Source organism: Corvus hawaiiensis, chromosome 21 (genome assembly GCF_020740725.1).
Source record: "Corvus hawaiiensis isolate bCorHaw1 chromosome 21, bCorHaw1.pri.cur, whole genome shotgun sequence".
Classification (NCBI taxonomy): domain Eukaryota; kingdom Metazoa; phylum Chordata; class Aves; order Passeriformes; family Corvidae; genus Corvus; species Corvus hawaiiensis.
In genome coordinates this window covers 9,343,331-9,370,481 of record NC_063233.1, presented here as the reverse complement: position 1 = coordinate 9,370,481, position 27,151 = coordinate 9,343,331, and the positions used below count along the sequence as shown (strand labels likewise).

General features: G+C 48.0%; 1 protein-coding gene across 8 annotated transcripts in view; it reads left to right on the top strand.

The window, feature by feature from the left end:
• The window catches only part of EHMT1 (euchromatic histone lysine methyltransferase 1), a 116,657-nt gene that overhangs the window by 14,931 nt on the left and 74,575 nt on the right, over positions 1–27,151 (top strand). For 2 of the 8 annotated variants that reach the window (XM_048325347.1, XM_048325338.1), the window contains exon 1: positions 3,920–4,326. The exons of 2 other annotated variants lie outside the window; for them this stretch is intronic. In XM_048325347.1, coding sequence (XP_048181304.1) covers positions 4,234–4,326 — 93 coding nt within the window. In that variant the 5' untranslated portion in view covers positions 3,920–4,233. Of the gene's footprint in view, positions 1–3,658; positions 3,743–3,917; positions 4,327–22,950; positions 23,052–27,151 lie in introns of those variants that run through there. 4 more of the 8 variants (XM_048325342.1, XM_048325346.1, XM_048325336.1 and 1 more) reach the window with 4 other exon arrangements.

Here is a 27,151-nt window from a genome sequence, read left to right as displayed (position 1 = left end):
GCTGCATTATTTTCCTTGTGTGGAGTAGAACAGCACAGGTTCGAGTGGGGCTGTGGGAGCCAGGCCCATGGCAGGCAGCTCCTTTCTGGGCAGATAAATAATGTTTTCCATGCTCAGCAACTCCAGCAGCTTTGCAGGCTCCTCCCCAGAGCTGTGCTGCCACTGGACTGTCCTTACGGCGTGGATGCACTGACCTGCTGTTCATCTGAAGGAAAAGGGTCCATATTTTATATCAGAAAACTGCAGGTATTGTGTGAAAATCTTTCTGGTGGGTTTCCTGCAAAACTCAGGAGCCACTGGTGCTCTGCAGTGCAGTTTGTGGCATCCTGTCAGCTGCTTTGGCATTTTGTAGCTTCTCTATAAATGGTGAGAGTGATACAGGAAGATGCATTTAACACTTTTTTTTTCTCCTGAGTGCTCTCCTGTGCTTTGCCAGGGTGCTGCAGACAAGGCTGGCAGTGTAGAGGCCACCCATAGGTGCTCTGTGGGTAAGAAGAGAGGAAATCCTTTTCAGATTTTGGCCACAGCTTCCCACAGCTTCCTGCTGGCCCAGCCACTGCTGAAAGGACCCGAGTGCACTGTGTGTAGATGGAAGTGAAAACCTCAGTAGGCTCCCCCTCAAGAAGTCTGTCCCAACTACCAAGTACAGTTGAAATAATCCATTATCTGCTGCCTTTCACCCAACCTTCCCTCCCAGACCACTGAAAAGTGTTGAAGACTGAGGACATTTAGAATGTATCCTCAGATACCTGAATTTCGTGGCAAATGGAGTATGAAGAGTGAGTACCAGTTATGGGATTGATCTTGTTTCCAGTGGGTCACCCCTTTTTATGCTTATTATGCTGTTCTTTTGGTACTTTTGGGGTGTTTCCGTGACTTGTGCAAGAAGCCATGGACAAGCAGGGAAGGTACCAGAGTTTTTGGAGTCTCCAGAACTAGATGGAAGGTTATGATTGCCCTTGCAATGACAGATAGATAAATAGATACACTAGATAGATAGATAGAAGGTTGCCATTGCAGTGGGCTGGCATCCCAGCTGCGTGCTCAGTCTTTTTCAAATTAAATAGGCAATCTTTATCTCTTTTCATATAAATGAGCCTGTAAAGGGAGTCTGCACTGAGATCATAAAAGCCTCCATGAGTTTTCAGCTGGTTTTCTTTGTTGCACTGTTGGCACCGCTGGGTTTAAAGCCTCGCCCCTGGGTCACACTGAAATGCTCAAGAGGAGCCTTTGGCTCATGTGCTTGTGTTGTGTTTAGGCCATGAGAAAGCAGGGAAGCACATTTCCTGGGATGAAATGATTAATTGTACACCCAGGGCCCCGAGGTCACAGCAGGGGGATAAGAGAGGTGCCATTAATTTGCCGTCTTGGTGGTGTTAAACACGTTTTTGTTGGGGTTTGAGGCTCCTGGTGAGCAGCAAGGTGTGTCCCAGGGATTGGTGAGTGTTTGGGAAGGCTGCCATGCTCTGCTTTTCCCCTGCAAGTCATTTTTCAAAGGAGAAGGGTTTTGCTTTCTCCTCTCCCTCTCATCATCTTCATCCAGCTGCCACTCATGCTACTCCTGAGAGATAAGGAGTGTCGGGGTGGATTTCAGCACACCACGTTCTATCTCCTGTGCTGTAAATTAGTGATAGCCACCACATGTTCTGCAGGAATCTCCCTGACCTGGCTGCTCTTCCAGCCAGTTTGAAGGCTGGGTGGGTTTTTAAATGATGATATTTTAAAATTTGAGAACAGCTTTGATTTATTGACCTGCTGCCTCCACAAATCGAGCTGTCTGGGCTGGCATCTGCAGATAAGAGGCTGTCGAGTAATTGCTTATTATTGACTGATTGCCAGCTTGGGCTGTTTGCTTGCAGAAGAATCAATAGTAGTCAATCTTCAAAGTCTAAACTCTCAGGGAGTATGACTGGTTTCCAAATTAGGAACGACAGGTCAGGATAACTCCATGTTTGCTGTCCCACCTTCATGGGTGTAATCCTGCCGTGGAGGAGGAAGCGTGGGACATGTTCCTCCTCCATCGAGGCTTTTTCACATCTGCCTTCTCCAAAGGCCGGGGTTTTCTTTGCAGGGGTTTTCAGGGTCAGATCCCACCCTGGCTCCAGACCTTCCCTGGAGGAGCTGGGGCAGGCTCAGCAGCACCCGAGATCCGTGGGAGGAGAGGGCAGGGTGAAGTGCAGCCATCAGTCATTAAGTCCCCGAAGGATGGAGCAAGGGAGGGGTGGCTGAACAGCCTGTGCTCTGACACATCCAAACCAACCAGTTTGGATGCTTTATAAATAAAACAAAGCCTCTATTTTAATGCATGATAACAGAGATTCCCTTTCTGGGGGTGATTCTGTTTAGGTGGCAACAGAGCAAAATATCCAGTGTCACCACAGGTTTTATCATTTCTTGCGGGGACGGTCGCTATGGTGAGCGCTCGTTGTCAAACGCAGCCATAGCCCTTCTTTAACACTCTCCTGACATCCTGCCTTTCTGTGGATTCACTTGTAGGGCTTCAAACATTAAAGGGGCTTCATGGCATCAAAGACACTCAGGACTTCTGGAAAAATAAATACATGTTTAGGTGGTTGTACTGGCTGGGGTGAAGCCTGGCGCTGGATCTGGGAAGTGATCGCAGACCTTGAGCTGCAGCCCCCTCTGGGTTTTCCCTGGGCTCAGGGGTTGTGATTTTCCCTGGACTCAGGGGTTGCAGTCTGGTCTCTATGTGTCCTAGACTCAGGCTGGGTTTAAAACTTGAAATAAGAGCCTTTGGGGGGAGGGGGAGGCTTGGATCTCTTTCAGCTACAAAGAGCAATTAAGCAACAGGACATAAAATAGATAAATGGGAAGGGGAAGGGCAGAACCCTGGAATATGAGAAGATGAAAATGGAAGAAACTTCCATTCTGCAGTGTATTTGTCCTTAATTTTGGAGCTTTATTTTCACCAGGAAGGCTTTGATTCGAGGTGCATCATTTGAGGTGAGGGAGAAATATCTGAAATAGAGCAGTTTAATCTACAGTGGTCTAGGAGAGAATGGACAAGATTACTTGAACAGCCTTGCTTAGGTACTGGATTTGTTGTCTACCAGCAAATCCTCATTTGCATGGGTCCTTAATCTGTGGAGTTAAATGTGTCTCAGGATCTGTTACCAACTGTGATGCAGAGTTGAGAACTAGATTTTTTAAAGCTGTTCCTTTTTATTTGAATGTTTCCCCTCCCCTCCCCCTCCCTGCACCCCAAATTATCTTCCTGATTTTTTTCTGAAAAGCAAAGATGAGCCAACAAGTGATGCAAAAGGAAAAATCTGCCAGCGAGAAGAAGCTGTTTTTGGCTCCAGATTCAGTGGATGAACTGTCCACCATCCTGTAGAGAAAAGCCAAGGTCAGACATTTCGAATGAGTGTCGCAGGGAAACCACCGCCCCCCCCTTCCTGAAAGGGGCCATGGACGTGAAATCTTTCAACCTCCTTGGAGCTGGAGGCTTGGGCAGAGATCCTTTGTGGAGCCCTGGGAAGGGCTTTAGCCCTTGGTTTGGGGGCTGCTCGCTCTGCCTGGAGCCCTGAAATGGCATTTCCTCATGTGTGCAGCAGCCCTCACTCATGAAATGGATGCAAGTGCTGAAAAAGCTCCCGCGTGAGCATGCTCACTGGAAGATTAATCCTTTAGAGGGAGTTGGAGAGTTAAGCTACTGTAATTTCTCTGCAGTTGGCTGCAGTAAACAACTGCTCTAAAGACACGAGGAAAAAAATTGACGGAGGTATATGGCATTAATGTACATATCTTTTTGTGTTTCTCCTTTCAGGTTGAGGGTTTGAGAAAGGTTTTTTTCTCTAAGAGCCGGGGAAGAGGGAGCTGTGTAATGATTTTATGGGTGACCTTCATGTTGTGGTTTCTTTTTTTCCTCCAGGCCAAAGTAATCCTATTTCCGTGCAAGGCCATACTGAGGCTCGGGCTGACTTTCTAGAGCTGGGGTAGAGCACCAGGGTGGCTTCGTGTTGAGTTAAATGATGAGAGGAGGTGAGGCCTTGCTGCTCGTTGAGCTGTGTTGGCAGAAGGGAGCTGAAAACACCTCGTCCTGTTTAGTTGTGAGCAGAACCCAGTGGGACTCGATCTATCATGCTTCTGTTGGGAAGAAAATGTGTGACAGGATTAGCTTTGCCTACAGAAGAATAGTCTTTTGCTTTTGATTATTATTATTATTTTGCTCCCCCTCCTCCCCATGCCTGAGGAGCTGCAATCCCGTGTCAGATGGGGGAAGGAAAACAATCCTTGAGCTATTTTGGCTTTGCTTTGAAGGCTGATGACTCTCGGCGTGTTGAGGAGGGATGCCTTGGCAGCCAGGTAAGTGTTGCAGGCACAGGGATTGTGTCAAGGTGAAACTGAGCCCCTTCCTCCCCAATCCCTGCTTTGTGGGGGCATCCTGGAGGAAGGGAAACCTCGGATAGTTCCTAATGAGCAAAGAGTGTTTTCTCTACTCTCCTCCAGAAGCGTGGGTGAAGGAGGATGTGATTTACCATCCCTGGTGCTTTGTATCAGCTTCCTCTGAACGCTGCACAAGCCATGGAGGGCCAACCTGGGGCTCCCAGGACATCTGGGTGGCTTGATTTTTGTCAGGCTGCTCGAGCTGGGGGAGGCAGTGCTCCCCGGCCACGGCTTGTGTCCTTACCTCTCACAAGCATCGCTCTGATCCTTGGGGATGGTGAGGAAATGGAGGTGATCTGTCAGCAAAACTTGCCTGGCGTGGGGGCGGGGGTGGGGAAGGGCATTGTTTTGTTCTGTACCTGACTGGGATGAGTGGGAGCTGGAGGGGCTGGAGGTCACCCCTGGGCAGTCCCCCAGGACTGAGCGTGGCTGGAAGGAGGGCACACCCTTCCTCCCTCCAGGAGGGAATAATCACTGGTGCAACGCTGCCTGTGCCACTGCAAACCTCTGGCTCTGGGAGCAGTCCTGGTGTTGGCCGGTGTGAAATTTATGTCCAGCGGCTTTTATCGGAAAATGGCTTCACGTTTCCTTGGTGTGGTGTGAAGAAGGGAATAACAATAATTCAATAATTTAGCAAATGTCAGTGGCTCCCAGTAGGTTCGTCCTGAGGTTGCTGTCAGCTTCCATGTGATACCCAGGTGGATTCTAACACTGCTGGATGAGTTCAGAAGGGCAATTCTATTACAGACTTGGCTGAGCTTGAGATGCTGCAGATTTGAAGAAAATTTTGCCACCCCAACGTTGAGGTTTTTTTGCTTAGTCCCTCCTTTTTCCCCTCCTTTCCAGAAGCTCTGGCTAGCACAGGCTGTCTGTTCTGTGGATCGTTTTAGGGAACATTGGTGGCTGTGTGCGTAGGGGGAATAATTAGCTACCAAATGCAAATAGATTGTTTCTTGCTGTTTCAAAATCATTGTAATTTCTATTGATGATGGGTTAATTATAACTTCATTTTGATGGGCGTGAGGGAAATGATAGAGATACAGCAATATAAGTCTATATAGGGAGGGATGTTGTTGTCAGAATATTGTTTTGGAGATGATGGTGGGAACAAAGACTTGTGTCGTGGAGGACCACGGTTGTGTCAGGATTTGGTGGTGCTGCTTGTTTCTCAGTGGTGGATGAATGTTTTCTCTTTCACATATTTTAACTGATGCCAGCGATGTATCTGTCACCATGACAAGGGGTTTTAGTTCAGAGAAAAATGATCAAATTCTATTTAAAAGCCCATTTGGTAGAAGAACTGGGAAGTAGTATTTTTGAGAAGCAAAGTTGAAAGCAAGAAAGTTAAAGGAAACCTTAAAAATCTGTGATCAGGGTATAACAAAATTGCATCTTTAGGCTCTGAGGTGTGTGGGTGGGGGCTGCTTTACCAGGCCAGGGCCCAGAGGCCCCGGGACACCAGGACTGGTCCTTGGTCTGGGACAAGGTGCTGGGCCCTGGCCTGGATCCATCATCTCATTCATTATTTCAGCCTCACTGGGAAGAGTAATCAAGTTCATCCCTGAAATGGTTTGGAGCAGCTTTAAACATTTTCCTCCCATCTCCAGTCCCAGAATGGGGGAAAGGCTCAGCAAAGGGACAAAGGTGACACGTTCCTTAGTGCCATGGGTTTTGGCTCAAAGCAGAGGATAAAACCCTCATCCTCTTCTTGTTTTAGAGTAGAATGGGGGAGATGAGCTATTTTCAGTGGCTGAGGAGAGTCTCCAGCACAGAGGACCGTGCTTCAGCCTGACCAAGCCTTTGGTGGCCTGGGGCCTCGATGCCTCTGGATCGGAGCAGCTTTTGGGAGAGCCTCATCCCTCCTGTGCAGGGCTCCTCTCTTCCAGGGAGACATTCAGCTCCTTTCCAGCAAGCCCTGGAACTGACAAGTCTGGAAGGAAGAAAATAGCTACGACCAAATTTAATTTCAGTTTGTGGGTTTGTTCTTGGGCTCTGCCAGAGGAGTTCTGCAGGTCCCCACTGGGTGCTCCCATGGAGTGGGGGCCTCTCTCTCCTTGCAAACCCCGAGCACTCTGGTGTGGCTGAGCCGAGGGAGGTTCTTCATCCCATGGAACTGTGTCCAGTGCCTGCTGCAGGGTGTGGGATGTGCAGGGAATGCAGGGCAGGGACTCCTGGATGCTTTTTTGAGATGGGTGACTTGGACTTTGCAGGAGGATTCATTGCTTGAATTTGCACATTCCTGTCTTTAGATTTGTGTGAAAAGTTCTGCCTGTGTGGCCAGTTTTGTCTCTTTCTCCACCAGCACAGCTTTGTTCAGTGGAGGAACTGAAACCTCAATTTGGGACTTGCTCACCTTTTTGGTATCGTATCAGCCCAGGACTGTATTCAAACCAGAAAGAACAAGATGGAACTGAATCCTACAGGTGTACCTAAAAAAACCTCGTGCAACCTTGGCAATCCCAGGGAGGAGGAAGTGACTGCTGGATGTACGTGGCATGCAAGTCCCAGTCTTTAATAATCAAATGGTGGCCACTTCAAAGCCTGGTGGCTTTGCTTCTCTCCCTTCCAACTGCTTCAGCCAGCCTGGACTCAAATGGCAATGCCTTTAAGAGGAGACATTATGACATGAGCCTTGTAATTATTGGCTGTGATGAATCTTCTCTGTGGGGATGCTGGGTGGAAGGGTTTGCTGTCACGCACAGCATTTCTCCACCTTCAGAGGAGTTTTATTTCCTGCTCTCCTGCCTTCCTGGCCAGTTTGAAATGTAACTTATGGCTGAATTTTGGCTTCCTTAACACCCTGGGCTCAGTCCTTGCTGCTGCATCCTTGTTTGGTGTCCTTTGGCAGTACTATCCACCTGCCCAAACGCTCCTGGGTGAAGCAGGGAAGGGTCTTGGAGCATCCTGTGCTCCTTGGAGCTGATGGAGCCCTGCATGGAGAGAGGACCTGAGCAAGCCTGAAAGCACCAGCTGGCAGAGGGGACTCCTTACCCACTTTTCCCTGAGGATTAGTGAGTGAAGTTACAGACACGGGAAGGAGCTGCGATTTTTAACCCAGATGTGAAATTATAGAGTAACTCCGTTCCTATGGTGGATGGGATTTAATGCATCGACCAGCGCAGAGGACATCTGGGTTTCTGAGGGTGACAGAAGCAGTGCACAGGGTACATCATGCTGGGAAAAATATGGTTGTGGGAAAGGGAAGATGGAAGAAAAATCCTGCTTTAAGGACCTGCAGGGGAGAGGTGGAGTTAAACAGAGCTGGGAGAGAGCAGAAACGCAGGAAAGAGGGCTGTAAGGAGAGGTCTGGGAGGGAGAGATGGATGGATGGATGGATGGATGGATGGGGTTTGAAGGTGGTGGTGAAGTGATTTGGTGGCTCCTAAAAACCCAAAAAGGCAGAGAAAGGAGGAGGAAACAAACTGCAGGTGATTCTTCAGGCGCTGTCAAGTCTGTGACCTACTTGCTGCCACAGTGCTCTGCAGCTGGAGGAGCACACAGAAGAAATGGCTGTGCCCTGTGGGAAGCACAGGGTGCTGGGAGGTGCAGGAGCTCTTCCCAGTGGTGCTTCCTCCAGCTGCTGGGATGTGGCTGTGCCAGGGCACCTGGAGTTTGTGACTGGAGGAAGGACAGGGAGCGGTTGGAGCCATTTCCTGCTGGAGGGAGACAGTGCTGGATCCTGGAACCAGGCTCAGATTTGTGAGCTGCCATGAACACATGTGCTCCTGGATGCTGGAGATCCTTCCCTTAGGGATGTGGAGCACTGGAAAACTGGCCTGTGTGGGGACATGGCTCACCCAGACACCCTGGACAGTGGGGATTATTCATCCCCCACCTCCTCATAATCCATCGCAAACTGAAAGTCTGCCTTCTCCTGCTTCTGCTCCTCCAGGAGCCCCCACTAACCTGATCATTCTTAATCTTGTGTTATTTTCCAGATCATCAATTTGATTTCTCAGTACTTCTGCAGTCCTTAGTGTTCCTGGGAATCTGTGCCTCCATCAATTATATCTGTTTCTTTTCGAGGCTGTAGCAACCTTGAACCACAGTCTCCATCCTATTTTTGTAACTCATTCTGCTTATTAGAGGAGTCCTCCAGAAATAACTCTCCAGTTCTTACCAAGATACCCCACATTTTTCTCAGTAAATAATTTCATCTCTTGCTAATACGAACTTGAAGGCTCTCTTCTTCCTTTTGTTGCCTTCTCCCTCTGGGGTTTGGGAGTGAAATACCTTTAATATAATCCACATATGTAGGTGTACATGTGTGTCACAGGGTGTCAGAGCCTCCTTTAACCACGTTAATTGTGATGCTGAACATCTGCTGCCAAAGGCTGGTGTCCAGTAGTGGCTGCCTCAGATTTACCTCTGGTCCAAATGAGATTGGGAAGTGGCCTCTGTATCTTTTTGGGGGCCTGTTCTGATTTGCTGTATTAAATAAATATATAAAGTGGCTCTAAGAGTGAAATGCCAGCCTTCCTTCTGCTGAAGGCATAGAGGCAGTGATTAGTGAGTCAGCAGTCCAAGGTTAACTCCAAAACTTCTGCACTTCCCTTGCAAACTCCACCCCAGGAAATAATTTCTCTGGAAAGGAAAATGAAAGAAACCTGTCTTCTGTTTTTCAGAAGTTGTGAATTGTGCTCTTGTTTAAGCTGATTATTTTATTTATTCCAATAATCCTCTCTTCCAGAATAAAGGAAAATTAATTGTTTTCCTATTTCCATAATGGTTTGCCCTTCAGACAGTTGCCAGGCAAAGTGCTTAAAACTGAAATGAAAAGATGGTGAATGCTTAAAATCATGGAGCTACTGTAGGAACATGTTTGTATTTAATAGGGTGGTATCACACAGTCCCAGAGTGTTATTTGCTCTGGGTTCTGGAGGATTATGAGGGTTTTTTTTTTTGCTTCTGCATATGAAAATGGGGTCAAGCCTGCTGTGGTAGATAGTGCAAGTCTTAGGTAGGATTTTGCTGGAGAGATGGACTGCCTGCAGCTGAGACCCTAAAATTATCCAGCATTAATGGGGAGAGTTGTCATTGGGCTTGGTTGTGTTTGTCTGCAGGGGCAGTGCCTGGAGATGGGCAAGGACTTCCTTCCTTTCAGGTGTGATGGGACAAGATTTTCCCTGCTGGAGCTTTTCACTGACACCTACCTGGCTCTTGGTTATTTTAAACTCTGTCTGGCTAAAAAAAAAGTTACCTGATTAGTATGGGAAAATGCTGGAATGTTTCCTTAAAAGGCTCCAGAGTGATGCAATATTCAGTGCTGAATCTCAGAGCTAAATGAGTGCCTTGGTGGGTGCGTTGGTTGGGGAAGGGAGTTCTGTGTTTTATCACCCAACACATTTATTTTTCATCCCAGGCCTGCTCTGGGGAAGGTGCTGTGGGAGCACTGACAGAGCTCCAGCCTCCAGGTCAGCATCAGGGCAGTGCTGGATCTCCCCTCTGCTTTGCTTTCTTGTTTTATCCCAACAAGTTTTGGGAAATCAGTAAAAACCTGGAGCTGAGGATGGTTGTGCTTCCAGTGGGGTTTACCCTGAGGGTGGGTGAAGAGAAAAAGCCCAGTGTGGTAACCTGAGAGTCTTGTGTGATGACCAGGGTTTGTTGCCCAGTCATTCATGTCCCCACAAGCCTTGCACATCCAGGTGGGGCTCCCAGGCACAGGGACAGTGGAGGTGGAGCTCGTCTCCTCTGTATCCAGGGAAAAGCTGCTGGCACTGGATGTGGCCCTGGCTCATTCCTCACCTCGCAGCGTGACTGGAGGCGTGGGGCAGTTCCAGCGTTGTGTGTCCACACAAGAAACCAGGTGGGAATAAATTCCTCATATCTCTCCCATGTTTCCCTCTCCCCTTATGTGAAACTGCTCTGAAGGAGCAGAGTGTAATCCATCACAGAAGAGAGAAGGGCAGGAGTTAATTCATTTTCATGATCTCTCCGTAGCACTTAGTCCAGCTATAATAGTGAATTGTCGTGCTTGGCTGCTGCCTAATCCCATAAGGGACCCACAGGGAGAGGGCTGGGCAGGAAGGACCCGTGGCCCCTGGGTATTTCCATTAGCTGAGGAGCACATGAGATCATCTGCTCCATTTCCAGCTAGTTTTGAGCTGCCATCTCAAGCAGGAGAACAACAGGGGCATCTCAACACCACCCAGCTCCGGAGACCACCGTGCCCAGGTGGGACAGTGGCTCATCACCCGAGTGTCCCTGAGCACAGGGCAGGGAGGGAGCCTCTCCTGCTTAGAGGGAGTTTAGGGAATATAAAACCAGGTGTGTGAGCAACCTCCCCAGGTCTCACCTGCTCTGCTGTGCTTGCAGCAATGTTTTGTTTTCCTTTAAACATCATAAACCCAGCAGGGGAACTCATTACCACGAGTCCCCATAGACTTTGATTTTGCCAAACATTGATTTCAAATCACTCTCCCTCCTCTTAATAGGGGAGATCTCTCTCCTCTCCCTGTGCAGACATCTTAGGAAGGTGTAGGTGTGGGCTGCAGCAGAAACCTGCCCAGTTTTGTTCGTTCTGTAGCTGCTAGGGATTGCTGTTTCTTGCTGTTGGTGCCTTTGGCTCGTGCATAGCATGCAAGAAGTTATCCCAGACAGACAACACCCATGTGGCCAGCTCCTGTCAGTCGAAAGCTGCTGTTGATTTCAGTATTTTAGGCTCAGTCCCTTCAATCCCAGATGGAGCTGTATTTCCAGCTAGTACACACCCATACAGTTCATTGAGGGAGGTGAAAATGCTCCAATTTGCAGCAGTTATGGCCCCGATCCGTGGGCAGTGTCAGCTCCCTGTGCACGACGTGGGGAGAGGAGCCTGGATGCGTCAGTCACGCTCTCGTGTAAAATAGCTCCCTGCTTGCTGCTGTGGCTGCCAGAAGGACTTTTGAAATGGCAAAGGTTGTGAAATCATGGCAGGAAACACCAGAGGCCGGAGCGGGGCCAGAGGAGGAGCTGCCCCTTCCTACGGCACAGCCAGGACTGGAAAAGTGAGCGTTTGTGGCTTTATTTTTGCAAGACCCCTTCCTTGTGCTGCAGGAACTCCGTGTGCCAGGCCTGTAGGCCTCTTTCAAATGGCAGGAGTTTCACAGATGTAGCCTTTGCTCCTGCTCTTTGATGCTCTGTGCAGCAGGAGCTGTGTTTGGGACCTGGGGGCTGTTACCTCTCCCAGGAGACAAAACAGCTTTTGAAAATTAATAACTGTTTTCTAGTCCCCACCACTGTACTGGTAATCATGTGCTTTTGTCTCCTGCTCCTCCCTGCGGGAGTTTTTGCCTTTCCTGGGTCTCATTCTGATCCCTTATTGCAAAAATAAATCCTGGACTGGTGCTGAAATGAGTTGTCTGATGCTCTGCATCATCTGTGGCTGTCCAGGGAGGGAAGGAGCTGGTTAATGTGTTAAACATTTTGCTTTGGACAAGGGCACCCAATCTCCCTTTCTCTGTGTCCTGTCTGGCTGAAGGAAGAGAAATTTATCACATGTGGGCATTATAAAGCATTGGAAGGGGCTGCCTAGGGCAGTGGTGGAGTAACCATCACTGGAAGTGTTCAAAAACCATGTGGATGTGGGACTTGGGGACACAGGTTAGTGGTGAACATGGGGGTGGTTGGATCTGATGATCTTAGAGGTGTTTCCCAGCCTTAAGGATTCTGTGATTTTCTCACGGCGCTGTGGTTAGGATTGATTATTGCACAGCATTTCCCTCATCCTGTCCCCTCCCAGCACGTCAGGTCAGTGTCACATCTGCACAGGGGGTGGATGGAGGGGGCTGACAGATCCCCATCGTTACCCAGGAGCCTGTAAAGGAACGTTTAGCACTGGCAAGATCACCATGGGTTCTGGTTTCCATCCTCTGGAGCTCATGGACAAGAAAATCGCAGAATCCCAGGCTGGTTTGGGTTGGAAGGGACCTTCCAGATCATCTCATTCCAACCCCTATGCAGGAACACCTTCCCCCAACCCAGGCTGCTCCAAGCCCCAATGTCCAGCCTGGCCTTGGGCACTGCCAGGGATCCAGGGGCAGCCCCAGCTGCTCTGGGCACCCTGTGCCAGGGCCTGCCCACCCTGCCAGGGAACAATTCCTGCCCAAGATCCCAGCTAAACCTACTCTGCTTCAGTTTGAAGCCATTCCCCCTTGTCCTGTCACTAAATAATAAAACTGCTGAAGAGCAAGTGTTGGTGGGTGCTCCCTGCTTGTGCAGCTCCCTCAGGAAACCCCTTCCTAGTCCTGCTGCTTGCTGGGAACAACTTCTTCCCACTGTCCATGGAATGGCCTGGTCTGACTGGTTTTTTTTTTGGGCACCTTTGCTGGTGTCCCAGGATGGCAGCTCCATCCTGGTCCCTTGGGGAACTTCAGGAGGAGAGGAATTCACAATGTAGACTGCATCTCTATAAAGAAAATACAGTTTTTTCTGTAAGTTTTGTAAGATCATTGCTGCTGTTTGCTCTGAATGCTGTATTGTGCCTCTTCATGGTTGTGGCTTCCTTTATCTCCTCACACCTGTAATGTCAAAGCACTAAGCATGAACTTTAACTATAAAATTTGAGCCATCTGGGACTGGGGGTGGGGAGGAAGGGGAGGAGTTGCTTCCAAAAATCTGGTTAAAAATCAAGCTGCTGGATTCTGAGTGACAGTTCAGTCATAGCTGCTTTTTCCTGTTTACTTTTCCTTGGGATTTGGAAACTCACACAGGGCCTGGATGCTGCACTAGGAGATGGACACCTAAATTTGTGGTGTTTGCTATTGGTTCTTTCTTTGGAGAGGGAACTGGAGTAATAGATATTTATATATATATTATACATCAAATTGACTGAACAAACTCCTCTTACCAAGTCCCTGCTGCATTTTGAAGCAGGTGGAAGAGTTGCCATGGCTGCAGTGATGGTTATTGGGCCTTTTTGAGGTTTCCACGGCTCAAAAAGAATAAAAAAAAAAAAGATGATTTAGATTTAGGGAAACACCACCAACAAAACCCCCCAAAACAAACAAATCTTTATCACATTTCCAATCTTCCATCTCCCCCCAGTTCCAAATGTGCTTTTTAAAGAGTTTCAAATGCTTGTTGGCATAGAAACTGCAGAATGGAAGTGAAGCATGCAAATGTAAAAGGAGCCATTCTGCTGAGCAACATGGCCTGAGCCTCTGCAAAGCTGACTGAAATCTTTTACGCGGCAAAGAAAATTGTCCAGATGTTGCTTGAATTATAATGGCACTAAATATTTCAGTTTTTCAATTTACATAAATCCAAAGAGGCTTGAAATGTAGGCAATGCAGCTCCATTACCAGTGGGCTTTCTTTTCTTATGAAAGAATTTGTAGTCCAAAAATATTACTAAAATGTGTTTGGCTCCGAGTAGTGCCAAATCCTCATTAAAACATGTGGATATTTCTGTGGTTTAATCTGTTAGAAATGCATTCAGGATCCAGTTATGTTAAATTAAGCAACAATATTGGCCTGGATGTTGTTTGAAATATTAAATGTGGCAGTCGGAACACCAAGCAAAATGTTTGCACATTTTAATCGCTCGATGAGCAATTTTTTAAAATATATTTTATTCCAAGGAATGATCAAGAGTGCTTAAAAACTGTCCCTGCTCTCCTTGAGCTGCTTCCTTCCCCCTGCCAGGCTCTGGGAGCAGCACAGGATCCTGACTCCTCCGTCCCACCGTGGGATGGGGATGGATTTGTGTTGTGCCAGGAGGATGCTGCTCCTTTGAGCATCTTCGTCACCCCCTTCCACGCTGTGGAACTTCTGGATAAACCCATGTAGGCTCCTTGTTGGGAATGTAAAAACCCAGCATGGCCTGAGGGATTTGTCACCCCAGACTTGCCCTACGAGGTTTTTCCTGCTGATGCTTCGCTCTCTTGGGGTTTCCCAAAGATTTCCTGGGACCAAACACCTCTGAACTTGCCTGGCTCCTGGTTAGTTTATCCCTGTGCTGGTGGCTCTGGCAGGATGGAGGCTCTGTGCTCTGAAAGTGCTGTGGCAGGAGGGCTCCTTCCCAGCACGGAAAGCCATGGATTGCAAGGACACTTTGACTTGCTGAGGATTTATTTTCTCTTTATTTCCCCCCTCCGAGGTTTTAATTGCCCCATGGTAAGGCAGGTCCTTCTTCCTGCTTTAATGCAGCCAAGCCAAGGAGGGAATTTGCAGTTGGGAATGTGGGAGTGGCACAGGGAGCCATGAAACTCTGCCTGTGCCCTAGGACACGTTCATAATACATGTGGGGTATAGCAAATATCCCTGTGGGAGGGTTTCTAACGGGGCAGGAGGGGCTGTTTGATTTTAAATCTGACACATTGCCAAAGCAATTCTACACTGGCGCCTTTGTAACCCTCATTTAAAGTTAAAAACGAGGGAAGTGGGGTGTATGGGCAGGTTTTCTGAAGTCTTTGGTTTTGGGGCTTTTTGAATTGCATGGCAGCTTGTGCTGCATCAAAACCAGAGCAGGATGGTTCTGCCTGTACCTGTGTGTGACTCTTTGGCATTCACACCTCTGTTGTCAGGCATCAAAAGGGGTAGAAGATTGGTGGGCTCAAAAAATTCAGCCAGGTTTGACTTTGCCTTTTTAGTATAACGTTCATACTTTTCTATGGGATAGTTTTGCAGCTTTGTTTTTTTTAAAAAAAAACCCTCCAAACCCTGAAGTTCAGTGCAATTTTCTTTATTATTTTAATTTCAAGCATATGCAGAGTTATATATATATATTAAAAAGTCAAGCTATATATATATCTATATCTGATGATAAATGGGGATGGTTAATGATTCATGATGGAAGAAAGCAAGTGAAAGTAGAAGGCACAGTGGAATGGGGTCATTGCTGAAAATGTCTTCTGCAAAAGCAAATGGGAACGCTGGGGAGGGCAGGCAGAGCTCCAGAGTGGGAAGGGAATCAGCAGCAATCCCAATTTTGGCTGGGTTTTGTGGCTCTGGAATGTACCACGTGGAGGGTTCCACCAACACCGAGGGGTAGATTTTGTGTTGTGGTAAGTCTGGAAGGCCTGAGCTCGGTGGAATTTGGTTCTCCCTGCAAAATTTGGCTTTCACCTCTAGAAAAATTCATGACAAAATATTTGATGAATTTTTCGGCGGGACACAGGCTGAGTTGACCTTAATTTTGGAAGGATCTTGTTGCAACACAGCTGTGCAAATCAGCACAGCTGGATCCACGGGGAAGTAGCTCTTTAAAACAAAATGATGGCAACAACCCCCCTTCTTCCCAAGCAGACTGACTGAAGGTGAAGTCAGCTGCTGAGAGCAGGGCGGCGTTACTGGGGTTGCAATGGGGTGTAAGAACCTGGGAAAAACGAATGGATACGAATCCCTTGAATTACTGGACTTGGCTCCTTGCCTCCCTGCAGAGTTAGTCCTGCTGTACAAACACCTGGCATTTATTTAGGCTGGTGTGGAGGGATGATGCTGTTGAAGGAAGATTTGTGTGTACTTGTGGGTTTTTTGCTTGTGCATCGCAGTGGATGCAGCCTTGTCTTGAGTTTTTCGAGTCAAACTTGGATTTGTGGTATCCATTCATTCCCTTGGGAATGGGGCATGTTTAGATTCACAGAGGGATGTGCAGGGCTTTACAGGACCTTCTGCAAGGCTTTTTTCAGTGTGGAGAGGAAGAGGAGTGTTAGATGCAGTTTGAAATGACAGGCACCTTGGGCTGCTTTAGAGCTGATCCTTAACTCTGCTCCTTCTAAAAAAGGATTTAGGAAAAAAAAGTATTAGTGCTCCAGGCAGGTCACAGCATATTGACCTGTAAACATCCAGCCTTGCAGGTTTTCCACACGTCAGGAAAGGGGAATATCAGAAATACTGCAGTGGTGGTGGCCGTACCTGAGGGATATTCCTTTTAATACCCACCTGGCTGAGCGGGGCTTTCCCTCCTCCTTCCTTAAGGGAGGGAAAAATGCCACGGAGTGATTCTGCTGCTGGGATGGGAATATTGTGCTTGAGGCTTAGAAGCATTTGTGTTTATCTCAGGTGCCTGCTGATAGACCTGATCCAGGAAGGAGGGGACAGGACAGCTGGGAGGGTCCCTCTCTGTTGCCTCGGGGCTGCCAATGCAGAATAGGGAAGGGTGCACATCCAAGGAAAAGATGATGAAGGATTTGACTTCCTCCCAGGGTTTTTGCTTTGAAACACTGTATCCCTGAGCCTAAATGAGGGCACTTCTATTTGGAAGCCTTCCCATGAGTGGGATTGTTCTGGAGTGCCCTGAGCAAGTCCCATCCATGCCTGCAGCTCCTAGTGCTCTCCCAGTGCAGAGCCACAGCTCCCATGGGATCTGTCCTGAGAGCTGAGCACACCAAGGAGGCAGTAAAAGCTGGGTGATGTTTGCCAGGTGATGCAGCAGCTCTGGGCTCCAATCTCAGTGTCTGGAGAAGGATCACCCCACAGACTGTGGATTTGGGGAATGTGCTGTGGTGATGCTGTGAAGATCCCCCCTCTGCTCCTGGGGTCTGGCTGGGTATCCTCAGCTCTCACAGGCAGGGAATCCTGGAGATCTTCTTTGGAGGGCCATATTCTGCCCCCCTGGCTGGTTTTTCTTGGCTTTTGCATGAAAACACTGCTGCAGCTCCATTCCCCAAGTGCAGCAGAGTCATTATTGAAGCTGCCTTGGTGCACTGCTCTGGGCCTGGCTTTGTGGTTGTGATGCAGCTGCTGAAAAGTTTCACGTGAAACTCCAGAGCTTCCAGCCACCAAGTTAATGTCTTACAAAACTGCTGGAGGAAGGGAAGCTGACTCCAGCAGTCCTTGAGTTTGTTTAACTGGAGCTCAGGGGTGATCAAGGCTGGCATTTGGCTTCCTGTTGCAGAACAGAAATACTCAGGATTTTTTTTTCCCTCATTGCCCGTCTGCTTTTATTTTATTTTATTTTTGGTATTGTCACCAAACCAGAACTAATGACTTCTGCTTGTTCTTTCTCTGGGGTGAGGCTGTATGACAGTGGAGGAGAAGCTTCCAAAAGTCCATCATACTTTTGATGCACATTTGAATTCAGCAGATCGGCACTGGGAGGGAGAGTCTGGGCCCTGCACAGCCCTTTCCTGTTTCTTGTGTAATAAAAATAGTGCAAATGGTCTTTTTCTCTGTGAGCAGAACTTCTCCCTGGTAGAATCCTGCCTTCCCTTGCTTTGCTTCCCAAACAGATTCTGGTTGCTGTGGCCAAGAGTGGGCAGAGGAGGAGAGGGGCTGCTGGGCAGACGTTCTGCAAAGTTCATCTTTCCCAATCTCTGGTTCACAGCTCTGAGAGCTGCTTGTTATTGCAGCATTTTGTGGTTTGTTTGGCTTTTTCTTCCTAGTGTTTCACTGTATTTTGAGTCCTTCAGTTTAAAATGTTAACAAAATGAAGCTCTGTGCCTCCTTGTGAGGCAAATGAATGGGTTTTATACAGGGGGGTGGGAAGGGGGGAGAACTGGAGGGAAGTTATTTTTGAAAGAGTGGTTTAATTTTTGATGTGAAACCACTGCCTAATCTTCAAGTGAACAGACCATTTGCATCTTGCTGTAATGTCTGCACATGGGGAGGAGATGCTCTCCTAGAAGAATGGTGTGGAGCTGGGCCAGGGAGGTTCAGGTTGGATATCAGGGAAAGGTTCTTCCCCCAGAGGGTGCTGGGCACTGCCCAGGCTCCCCAGGGAATGGGCACGGCCCCGAGGCTGCCAGAGCTCCAGGAGCGTTTGGACAGCGCTGCCAGGGATGCCCAGGGTGGGGCTGTTGGGGGGATCTGTGCAGGGCCAGGAGCTGCACTAGATGATCCTTGTGGGTCCCTTCAACTCAGGACAGTCTGTGATTCTAAAAGTAGATTTGAAAAACTTTGTCTGAGCTGGCCACTCAAAATCAGTGTGTGACTTTTGATTTAATTTTTTTTTGTTGTTCTACAGAGCCTTCCTGTGGGAAAGCATCACAATGAGCTTGTCAGTCTTAGCCTTGAGCTCCCCAGAATGCCTTCGCCTCTTGTCTTTCAGAATACAGCAAGGCTGTAGTGTTGTGGCTCTGGGAGCCCAAGGAAATAGGATGGTTTAATGCTTCAGATATTAAAATAAATCCCAGGAGTGTCATCCCAAATTCAAACCCGAGTTCTGAGGTCTCCAGACACACCTGGGGCTCACAGCATCCATCAGCTCATTGTCCCTCCCAAACCCACAGCGTTTAAACTGATAGGAAGTGGTGTCATCTCCCTCTATTTCCACATTTCCTTTTGTTTGGTCCCATCTTTTCACCCCAGCCTTTGCCAGGTGTTTCATGCATCTGCGTTAAAACCCCATAACGGAGCTCATGCCCTTGCCCCAGGGGCTTGACTTGCAGCCCAGTTATCTGACAAAACATTTCTAAGGAACTTCTGGGAATTTATTGCTCCTGTTGGTTGATTCCAACGTGTCTGACTCCTTTTATGAGTCTGGCCTGTGTCCTGGTGTCACAGATTCACCCACGTGGCATCCACCCACTTTCAAACTTGGCAACGGGCATAAAGAGCTCCTCAGTGATTGCAAGGTCACTGTTCTGCATAAATATTTCCCCTCCCCTCCAAAAACTTGTTGGTTAAGGGAATATCAGACAGAGGGAGAAAATACTGACGTGTTTGTTACGTACATGATGTGGTTTGGGGTTTTCTGGTTGTTTTTAAATAATGGAGGATTTTTTTCAAGGGAGCTTGAAGTGCTCAAACTTCACTGGAATTTAAATTTGACTCATCCCATATGGACTGTCCAGACACATTCCTTGCTGGCCCAGCTTGGCCAGTTGAGGTGACTCAGTAAATCAGCAGCAGAGCATGACTTCACATCCAGTTCTCCTGTATCCTGTTCCTCTGCTCTGTTTGTGAAGGACCACTCCAGAAATTTTTGGCACTTAATTCTCCAAACCTTGAGTTTTCCCATCTGCGAAAGTGGATACATTAATATTGCCTGCTATTCCCATCTCTTATTATAAATTGCTTTATAAAGTCCTAGTTATTTTTATTGTTACAATATCTCTAAGCAAATCACCATGTATCTCTCAGATTCTTTTTTACCTGGTGATGTTTAGATGTTTTTTCAGTACTTGCTCTGCTTTTGATGAGGAAGAACTAGGTGGCTTTTCTTGGTCTTCCCCCAGAATTCATTCAACAGTCTCCAAAACTCCTTGAGACTGTGGCATTGGTTGGAATAAAATGTAGTAATTACAATACTTGGTAAAGGGTGCACATTGTTGTTGGGTGTGGGGGATTTGCTTCCAGGATTCCCCGACAGCAGCAGGAATGAAACCCTGAGCTGGTGGTGCTGAGTGCTCTTCAAGTCAATGTACTGAACAGAGATTTTAATTTTTCAAGCTCTAGGGTGAGACCCTGTGGGAGTTCTGCTGGACATTTGCAGGGTTTGGGGTTTTGGTGCCTTTTGTTTACAGACTGCCCCCCAGGTGATTGGTCCTACTGTGGGCATGTTGAAGAGGAGAGCAAGGCTGCTCTGTCAGGGAAGTGGCCTTGCCAAGCTCGGAACCCCTTCGGAATACCTGGAATGTTGGAGTTCCAAGGCCTGAAGTGTGAAGCATCCAAGGTTCACATCAGATTTAGTGCTGGCCATTTGCTCCAGTATCAACTCTGGAATTCTCCAGGGAGAGGGAATGGCGAGGCTTTGTTCCTTATGTGGAGGAAGGAGACTGTTCTTGTTCTGTCACCTCCTGTTTGTGCAGCTCCCATGGCTTTTTCTATCCAGTGATCCTAACAGGAACAGGAGAAGTTTGGGGCTCTGTTCCCTTGGATGTGAAGATCACCTTCTCAGGTAGAGATTGCAACCCAGGCATGCTGAGAATGACGTCTGTGCTGAGCAGGCCTCGGGGAGGGTGTGTTTGAGGAGCCATAATTTTGTTTGCTGTTCTCACGTGTCCATTTTACTCCGTCTCTGACGGATTTGTGAGAGGTGCTGAGCTCCTGACAGAGGCTCCGGAGGGTGGGGGCACCGACTCCCTTTGTAAATGAGCCTATGGATAACTCAGCTCTGACACTTTTGCCCTCCCTCCTGTTTCATGCCCTCACAGAGAGGTTGTGTGTCATTGCTTTAGGATTTACTGCCCTCCCTGGGAGGATCTGGTGGGAGTGGGTCTGGGAGAAGAGTTATGGCTGCACAGAAAGTCTGGCTTCCCACTTCCCTACTGTGTGTCTAGGGGAAAAGTTGGGCTTAAAACTGCCAAAACACATTTACAAGATGTTATCACTTTTCTATTTTATTAAGCTTGTGTTGACTCTTCAGGCTGTGTTGGAGGCAGGTGTGTTTGAGCTGTGTCTCCTTTGGAGAGATGTGGCAGGAGCAGGACAGGATTTCCCTCTTAGATTGCTCCTCCACTGGAGCCACCATCCCTAGCCCAGGGTAAACAAATCACTCTGGTTTTTGTTGGTTTTTTTCTACCTGTCCCCAAGGAAACAATATAAATGCCATGCCTCGAGTGTGCATCCATTGAGGGAAAACAGGGTTTTTAAATAGTAATGAACTCTGGTTTTCCCTTAGTGCAGCAAACCAATGGTTCATTAGTGAAATACATTAATAATTCTCTTATGAACCGTGTTGGTAGGTGAATCTGCTTTAATTCCTTTGTATCAGAAAGAGCTGCAGGTATGGATGTCTTCGTTACATAAAATAAAAAAAAGGGAAGAAAGCAATGCTCGCAAATTAGTCTTTGTTTCCAAGGAAACAAATTTGACATGCTTGAGCTGTGCGAGATGCAAACACCGCTCGATTCAGCAGACATGCCTCGGGATTTTATGGTCTGAATATTATTTTTAAACTACCTTCAATTTCAAGGCAAGGCAGAGGATGGGAATAGAATTTGTTGGCAGGGTGTATCAATCTGTGCTTAATGAAGGCACTGGGCGGTATCTGGGATTGCCCAGTGTGGCGTGGAGGGAATTGATCCTGCTCTGGGAGCAGAGGGCCCTGATGAAGGTCTCTGGTAAGGGGCAGCCTGGGGCCAAATGGCCTTTGGTGGCATCCTTCAGCAGGAAGAGAGGTCTGAGGGGAGCTGAGCACGCTGAATTAGTGTGGTTTATCCTGGGTCACTTTACCAAATGTTTTGTGCTCTAAAAATATTTCAGTAAAAAGCAGCTCGCCAGCACTTGGCGTGCCAGGCTGCCTGGCGCTCCCGAGGCGGACACGGTCCCAAAGAATTTGCTAAAAAGCTGTGGCTTGGTGTTGAGGACTGGGCTGTATTTATCAGGGAAGGGATGAGGGAACAACGTCATGAGTTGTTTGCGTAGTGCGTCTGGCACAGATGTGCTGGGGCCTGATGAAAATCTTGGCTTGAACTTGGCTTGTGGCGTTGTACAGAACGGCTGTAGTGCTGTTGTGATTCCCTTGGAAGTTCTGTTCAGGAAAAAAGCTGGTTTGGTGTTCAGCTGCCACCCTGGTGTTTCCTGAAATGCTGCGTTGATAAAGTAAATCGTTTTATTTTTGAATTTTCCTCAAACTCCAGCTCTGGGGAGACACTGCTCGTGTGCCACGGGAAGCGAACATCGCTCGGCAGAGCACACACAATTCACGGATTTCAACATCCAGAGTTGGTTTTGGCCTGGGCCCAACATGAGGAACAGGATATATATGTTCCAACTTTGTTGGGATTGAATAACCACTTTTTGCCCTGGCAAAGCTTTACTTTTGCACCAACTGTCTTTGCTTTCTGGAGCAGTTCAGTGAGCTGGAAGGGATCTGTAGGGGACATGCAAAGGATATGTGGGGAAATACAAGTTTTTAAGGAATAGTCAAGCTCCATGTGCAGATCACTCAGAGTATGCAGGGCTGCATTCCCCAGGTGTGCTCCAACATTGTGTGTCTTTCATATTTTGTTGTTTGAAAACCTGGGAAGGATTTAAAAAAAAAAATCCTCTATTAGTTCTTCCTTGAAACAGTCCTACTGCATCGAGGGGACAAGGCAATGATGGAGGAATTTCAGGGCTGATGAGTGAAAAACAAACCTCTCTTAAAATTCAGGTCCTTAGGAAAGCGTAGCATGAAATGTGTTACACTGCACTCTCTTTCCTCCTCTTTCATCCTGCTGTTTAACTTTGTTGCAAATGGAGTTAAAATAACCTTCAAGGAGCTTAGGGTAGACCGGGGTAGGTTTAGCTTTAAGATGGCTGGGAAGCACTATTTGCATTGCCAGTTAAAAGCCTCGCTTGAAGCCTGTTGGGGGAAAAAATAATATTAATGGCATTTCATGAAAACATTGTAATTTGTGGAAGGCCCAGAGTGACAAATTGGCTGGTTTGAGTGTCACTGGGAAATGCTCCTCTTGCACAAGGCTTGCCTGAGACAGGATTTTCCTTGCTTTTGTTCTAAAACGAGATGCTTGCTGCCTAAAAATGCCTGCGATCCCTGCAGTGAGAGCTTCGCCTCCTTGACAAGAGGATGGGAAGAGGAAGGTTGGCTGGATCGGGATGAATCCTGCACCTTTTTTTTTTTTTTCCCCCCCTTTTTTTTTTTTTTTTTTTTTTTTTTTTTTGCTAATGACACTTCCTTATGCTTACATTTCATTAAAGCTCTGAAATGGCTGAAGATCAGCCCGTACTGAGCATGCTCCGGGGTGGAGGCTGCACCCATGGAGTGAGATGGATTTGTGGCTGGAGGAGGGATAGGCCTGGAGTCAGGACCTGGAGGGACCCGCAGCCGGGATGGAGGTAGGGCAAATCCATCGGTTCCTTGCCGTGCCCCTGGGCTGGGGGAGCCAGGAGACCGGATGGAGTGAAAACTGTTGGAATTGATTCAAAAGCAGCGTAGTTAAACCACTGACACGAGATGGCTTCAAACGCTTCCTGCGGATCCGCGGGGAGGGGTTTGGAATACTGACCTTTGCTGGCTGGCGGGCCTGCGTGAGGAAGGGACCTGTGTAATGTCAGGGTGGTGACATGAGGTGACAGCAGGCAGGGGCTGCAGCCAGGGCTGAGCCTTCATATTGGCAGGCACGTGATTGTGTCTCATCGTGGGCTCGGGCGCTAATTATTATTAATGGGGAGCCTCACAGGGCTCAGACCTGCTCTGAGCAGTTTAAACCCAGATCCGTCTGGGACTGTGGGAGGGTGAAAGAATGTTAAGCTCAAACTCCCCTCTTTCAGACTTATTTTGCATTCCAGTGATGGCAAAGAAACCTTGCCACATCAGGTCCTCCAAACTGGCATGGAGAGGAGGGAATATGCACGTTTATTCCTTTGGCTGAGGGATTTTTCTGTGCTTCTTGCAGGGGTTTAATGTGTTGGTGAGTGGGTTTGGGGGAAGGCAGTGCGAGTTGTGCTCGGTTGGGCTCTTGGATTTCACCCGTAGTTGCCAGCTTTTTACAAGGAATGTGTAAGCACCAGCAGGTATGTGCTGCACGAGCCGATTGACTCCAGTTGTTGTACAAGCACGCTGCGTGGTGAGGTGCCAATAAAACATTTACATTGGCTCTGGATGTTTGTGTTAGCGAGGTGTAGGGGAGCTCTGGGTTGGTGTGGAGTTGGTATGGAGTCAGCTCCCTCTGACCTGTCCCCTCACACATGGGAGGTGTGACACGGGGGGCCCACCCGGCATTCCGGCCTGGCTGTAGAGACAGGTAAGGCAAGGGGTTTGCTCTGTCAGGGCACTGTGAATCCTTGGGTGGTACAGAGTTATGTGTTTGACTTTCTGAACAGAAATCTCTGTGATCATGGGCTGTCTGTGTGCAGTAAGGTAGATCAGCTCTTCCTTCAGGGCAACTCTGGCCACTTTTCACAGCATGGTTCAGGGGGTGACTGGCAAAGATTTGATTTTATTGCTGTGTCCCTGGTGATGGGCATTCTGCATGATGAGTCTCTTCATTACCTAAAGCTACTTGCCTGTTTATTGCCTGGTTCCATCTTTCTTGTGAACCCAACTCTTCCTCGGTGCTTTCTGGGCCTGTTTTGCTACCTCAGCCCTGTGCTGAGCTGGTGAGCAGCTTGCTTACTGAGCTGGCTTTTATGTTCCCTGCATAAAATCCTGCTGGAGCCCAGCTTGCTGGCCAGGCAGAACTTCTCCTACTCTTTAATGGTCACTAGCTTGTTTATGGCTGGATGAATGCACAAAGAGAAGCGTTTCTGTAAAACAAACAGCTTTGTGATTGTACAGAGAGAGGGAAAAGGGGCTGATTTTCTTTGGCTCAGATGGGGGCTGCCTTTATGGCTTTGCAGAATTCACCCTGGTGGCTTTTCCTCCTTGTGTGACTCTGGCAGTGGAGGTGATCTCAGCCCCAAGTTTTCATGTAGGGTCTGGTTCCCTTGATGAGGAAATTGGACTTAATCAGTTTCAGCTGCTGGAAGCCCACTGGTGTGCTAATTCCTATTGTGCTGTGGGAAGGTGTAAGGTAGCCTTAAAGACCCACTGCCACCTTATGGCAGTTGCTGAGAAGCAGCGTCTGTGGAGCCAATTCCGTACACACATCATGCTCGCTCTATTTCTCCGCTCCTCTTAACCAGGGATATTTGCATGGAGGCAGGAGCTTTGTTTTTACAGAGTTCATCTGCTCCTTCTGTTCCTTGCAGAAATTTGATAAAGTCAGCAGGATGGCTGGGAGAGCCGTCAACGGGCACTGTTCCATAGGAGCTCACGATGTGGGGAGAGACACAAAGGCTTCGTGGAGCACTGATTCTCCTCCAGTGAAGAACTTGCTTATTTTCATGTCAGTGCCTTAATCCTTAAAAAAAATAGGTGTGAGGTCAAAGAACAGGGCCACACTGAACACGTGAGGCTCGTTGGCAGGATCTCCAGCGCTTGTTGCAGCAGGAGGAGGATGGAATGTGCACAGCCATTTTCCCAGCCTGCTGCTGGCAGGGCACTGCAGGATGGCTTTGCACTGACAAATGGGGCCACTGTCCCCAAATAAACCAATAAAACATTTGTCTGTGGAGCAGTGAGTGTGCTGGAAGCACAAACTTGCTCGCTGTGCTGGGGGTAGCATGCTGGATTTAGGACCCTTCTGCAGCAAGGCTGTGTTTGTACTGTAGGAGCTCTTGCTATGCCATAGCTGAATGCAGGGGAGAAATGGTGGATTTAGAGTTCCAAAATAGAAGGAGCTGTGGTTACTGTAAGTTAAAGCTGAAGGAATTTATAATTGGGAACTGTTAGGAATACAGTATGTTCTAAATTACAGCTGTCTGGCCAATATGCTGCTAAATAAAGTTCTAGGATTGCCCTGTAAATGAAATATTCAACACATATTCTTATCAAAACATAGCAACATCTCCCAGAGAGCTCACATCTCAATTGCTGTCCAAGAGGATCTTTTTTCTTTTCCTTTTTTTTTTTCCTTTTTAGTGTGTATGATGTACTCAATGCAACGTCCCGGAGAACATTTCTTGTTTCCTATTAAGTAAAAACAGTTTTCAGCTCTGCTGGGGAAAAGGGGGGAAGGAAGGGAGATAGCTTGGAAGCTTTGGGGGGAAAAAAACCAGGTTTTGAAAGGCAGGGAAAGCTGTGATTCCAACAGATGCATTAATGACTGCCTGTTCTTCCAAAGCTGTTACCTGAGCCTGGAGGTGCACATTGGAGGATACTGGGGATACCCAGTGTGCCCTGGGACATTCTGATTAAGAAATGTTGGATATCATGGTTGAAGAGCGAAAGGAACATTTGAATAGCTTGTGGTGGAGCTGGAGAATGGTTTATAGCAGTGCAGAAACAATCGGGATTCCTGCAGAAATGCTCATCTCATACCCAAAGTCCCTTCAGCTTGTTGTGCTTTTGGGATTGCTTCCGAGGAGGCTGAAAGGGAGCATCAGATTTGATCAGCTGGAGGGTCTGCAAGAAGAGGAGCCTGATGGAAAAAAGGAAGTAAGGAAAACCCTCTGTATTTTGCAGAGCTAAATATTGTTCTTCCTATAAAAAGAAAAACCTCCCTTTGCCTCCCACTTTGGCTTCCCCTGCAAGGGAGCTGTGAAAATGCTGGACTTAATGGTGTCATTAAGCAAGAGCCCTGAGGAACCCGGTGTCCTTTGTGAAGGGAGGTGTTTGTGCTGCTCCCTTCCTCCTGAAAATGTGGAATTTCTGAAAGGGATGTTCGAGCCTTCCATCAGAGAAGGGAGGCCAGAGAGACGTGGAGTGAAAATACCCTGTAATCTGTGGGCCCTGTGAGGAATGTTTGGAAAGGGGGGTGTCAGGCATGGTGGGAAGGCTGCTGGAGAGCACTTGGGTTAAGTAAAGGGCACAGCTTCTCGGGGCACGGGCCTGTTCTCATCCTCCATCAGCAGCAAAACCTCTTCCACAGCCAGCCTGAAGATGGGTGTGTGACTGCTGGTGTGCAGCACCTGACCCCTGCCAAGGGGGGACAAGGGGGTCCCAGGCAGGAGGCCCCTCTCCCACAGCCAATGGCTGTGCCCTGGGAGCTTCTTGCTCCTTTTGGATGACATATATGTCAGGTTTCACTGACTGACACCCAGGCATTCCCTGTGGCAGAGATGCTGCTACAACGCCGATCGATTGCTTTACTCAAGTTGGTTGTTGAAGCATCTGCAGTGCCCTGACGAGCTCTGCTTTTTCCTTTTTGTTTCTAAACAGTGTTTAGTGCTTTCAAGGATGGCCATGAGATGTGAAAAGCGTCTCTGGTAGCATCTGCTCTCAGTGTATATTTAACCTCAGCAGTGAAAACATGTCTGGTGTGGAGATGCAGTGGGGAGGCTGCGGCTGTGCCGCTGTTCTCGGAAAGGGAATGTTGACTGTGGTGGATCATTGACACTGCCTTTGTTAATATCTTCGTTTCTATTTCTGGGTTTTTAATGAAAGCTTGGTAATT